General features: G+C 43.9%; 1 protein-coding gene across 1 annotated transcript in view; it reads right to left on the bottom strand.

Moving 5' to 3' along the window:
• The window catches only part of LOC128690004 (uncharacterized), a 2376-nt gene extending 141 nt beyond the window's left edge, over positions 1-2235 (bottom strand). Inside the window, exon 1 of the mRNA XM_053778490.2 lies at positions 1-2235. This exon is cut by the window's left edge and continues 141 nt beyond it. Coding sequence (XP_053634465.1) covers positions 237-1661 — 1425 coding nt within the window. The 5' untranslated portion in view covers positions 1662-2235 and the 3' untranslated portion in view covers positions 1-236.
• Between the last annotated feature and the right edge of the window lie 337 nt (positions 2236-2572).

The raw sequence follows: 2572 nt of genomic DNA, 5'->3' as shown, positions 1-2572 counted from the left end.
CGGCAGTCAACGGCACATTAGCCGTTGTTATTCGTAAATCACCGGTAGAGGTCCGTAATCACCGTATATTAACCGTAATTATCCGTACATTACCGGTAGTCAACTGTACTTTACGGAAATCACCAGTTCTCCATCGATAATCATCATTAATGGTTTTCTCAATCACTGGCAATAAATAGTCTGTACTAACTCTGCAGTTCGCATTTGTACATTAGTCGCTAACCAATCCCATCTTCCTAGCAGTCATCAATATCGGTGCAGATGAAGTTCGAGGACGTGTGAGCAAGAAATAGATTGAGCGTGTCGTCACCCTCAGCGAAGGTCGAGGTCAGGTGGTCAAGCTCTTCCTCGAAGGGTTCATCTCCCAGCAGACTGCCGAGCTCCACCGGCGTCGCCAGCACACTCTCGCAGTCTGACGTCGATCCGCAACCGGAGAAGTCGCTGGAGGTGACGGAGAAGGACGGAGAACTGTCTCCTATGGGTATAGGGACGGGGGTTGTAAAGGTTGCGCCCGTGATGGGACTCGGAGGGGAAGAACCTTCGCTGGAGAAGGCCGAATCGGCACTCGAGGAATCACTTAAATGTCTTCCGCTTCTCGGAAACTCCAGTAGTACGTCGTTTCTCACGACAGGGCTGTCGAGATCTTGAACGACATTGAGGGAAATGGTGTCGTTCTGAGTGAAGAACATTGAGGTGTTGTGTGTGTAGGGTCGACGTGGCGTGAAAGGTGTGGCACCCACTAGTGGTTCTGGAATGTTGTGACCCGGTATGGAGGCTGGAACGTGCAAAAATTCTGTGCCGTAGGGCGTGAGGGCGAGTAAGGGCTGAGTGACGGTCACCAGAGGCATTAAAGGCTCTAGGCGAGGCATTTTCGTCTCTCGAGATGCTGAAAAATGTTCCATTCTGGGTCTCTTGACTGTCATGGACATCATCAACGGTTCATTGTTGGCGAATCTTCCCAGTCTATGTGGCGGTGTCTGAAGAGCAACATTCTTGAGAGTGATGTACGCGCCGTTGTTGGTCGCTATACTCGCTGTTTTGCACATTTTTGTTTTACATTTAGATTTGCTTGGCCGCTTAACTGAACCTTTTCCACCTATCACATTTTTAATTTTATTTTCGTTTATTTTCGTGACAGGGCACTTCGGTTTAGATATTTTATTATGAGTTTTGCTGTTAACACTACATTTATTACTTTTGCTCGTAGGACTGGTGGACATTTTGCTAGTTCTTATCACAGGTCTCACACAGTGCTCTGGTCGGGCCATATGAGCGTTTTCTAAACACCAGATTTCTCTCACGCCGTCAATATCCTTGGGACCAAAGCTGTCTTCATTAAGTACATCAGCGAGAGCGTTGATGTAATTGACGGCGAGCCTTAAGACGGTGATCTTGGTGAGTTTCTCAGCGTCAGCTCCAGGAAGATCCGGGATGGCTTTCTGGAGCGTGACAAAGGCGTCGTTTATCTCCTTCATTCTGTTCCTCTCTCTTGCGTTTGCTGTCTTGCGTCGGTACTTGCTGAGCGGCGGAGGTTTCTGCTTCTCCTTCGGCTCTCTCCTCTTCGACGTTGCTCTGTTCTTCTCTGATTCTATTCTTTTAATGATTGATTTAGTCCTTAGGGCATATTTAGCCCCGTTTATGTCATCCATATTCATCATCATTGAAAACTAATGATATATAAATATACAGATATTTTTTGATGTGCAAGCGTTCAAGTGAGTGTGACAATGTCTGTCGCAGTCGTCACTATCACGAAATACATCACCTCTCTCACAAGATCACACAAATCCTATACACACCCAAGTCCACAAGACCAGATTAAATACCAGATGCCACGAATCCACAGAGATTCCAGAGGGCAGATTTCTAGGAGGCCGCAAGTGGCAAGAGGAGTGAGAGCCGAACCCCACAGGTTCTTGAGGAGGTCGAGATGTTTGCTCAAGGGTATTTGTGTAGGCTACCGGCGCGCCCACAGCTCACACCTACCCCCTACAGTGACCCCTCTCACCCTCGCCAGGTACAAATCACCCTCGGAATTTATGATTCGCTCTTCCTGTGTAAATTTTTCCTTCTAAGACTCGTTTTTAGTGAAGTCACTTTCTTATTGATGGTTAGTTTCTCGCGAGTTGTGGTTCAATTTCTACTTTTAAACGTCATACACTGGTTAGTAATAGGGCATATAGCTTATATTAATTACAAAACTGATGATACTAGGCTATGATCGTAAGTACACAAATATTCCTATAACACAAGCATACAATAGTTCATATTTTATTAACCCTTAATGAATACAATTACCCACTTATATATGTATATATAAATAAATGAACTAATGATATAAATTATTTATCTTCAAAAATATATATCTAATCTATATGTAGGGAGCATCTAAAGCAATACTTTCACAATACAAAATTATACATAATAAATATGGCACTTAAGAGCCTACTAAATTGTATTTCAAATACAGCAGGTCTTTATTAGGTACTTCAATGTCTATAAACCTACAGGAAATGTGATATTGATTTCTAAGAGCCTGATAAATAAGTGTATCGAATAAGACCTCGTTAGC

This window comes from Cherax quadricarinatus, chromosome 25, assembly GCF_038502225.1.
Source record: "Cherax quadricarinatus isolate ZL_2023a chromosome 25, ASM3850222v1, whole genome shotgun sequence".
Taxonomy (NCBI): Eukaryota; Metazoa; Arthropoda; class Malacostraca; order Decapoda; family Parastacidae; genus Cherax; species Cherax quadricarinatus.
The sequence above is the reverse complement of the archived record's forward strand: the minus strand, read 5'-3'. Positions and strand labels throughout refer to the sequence as shown.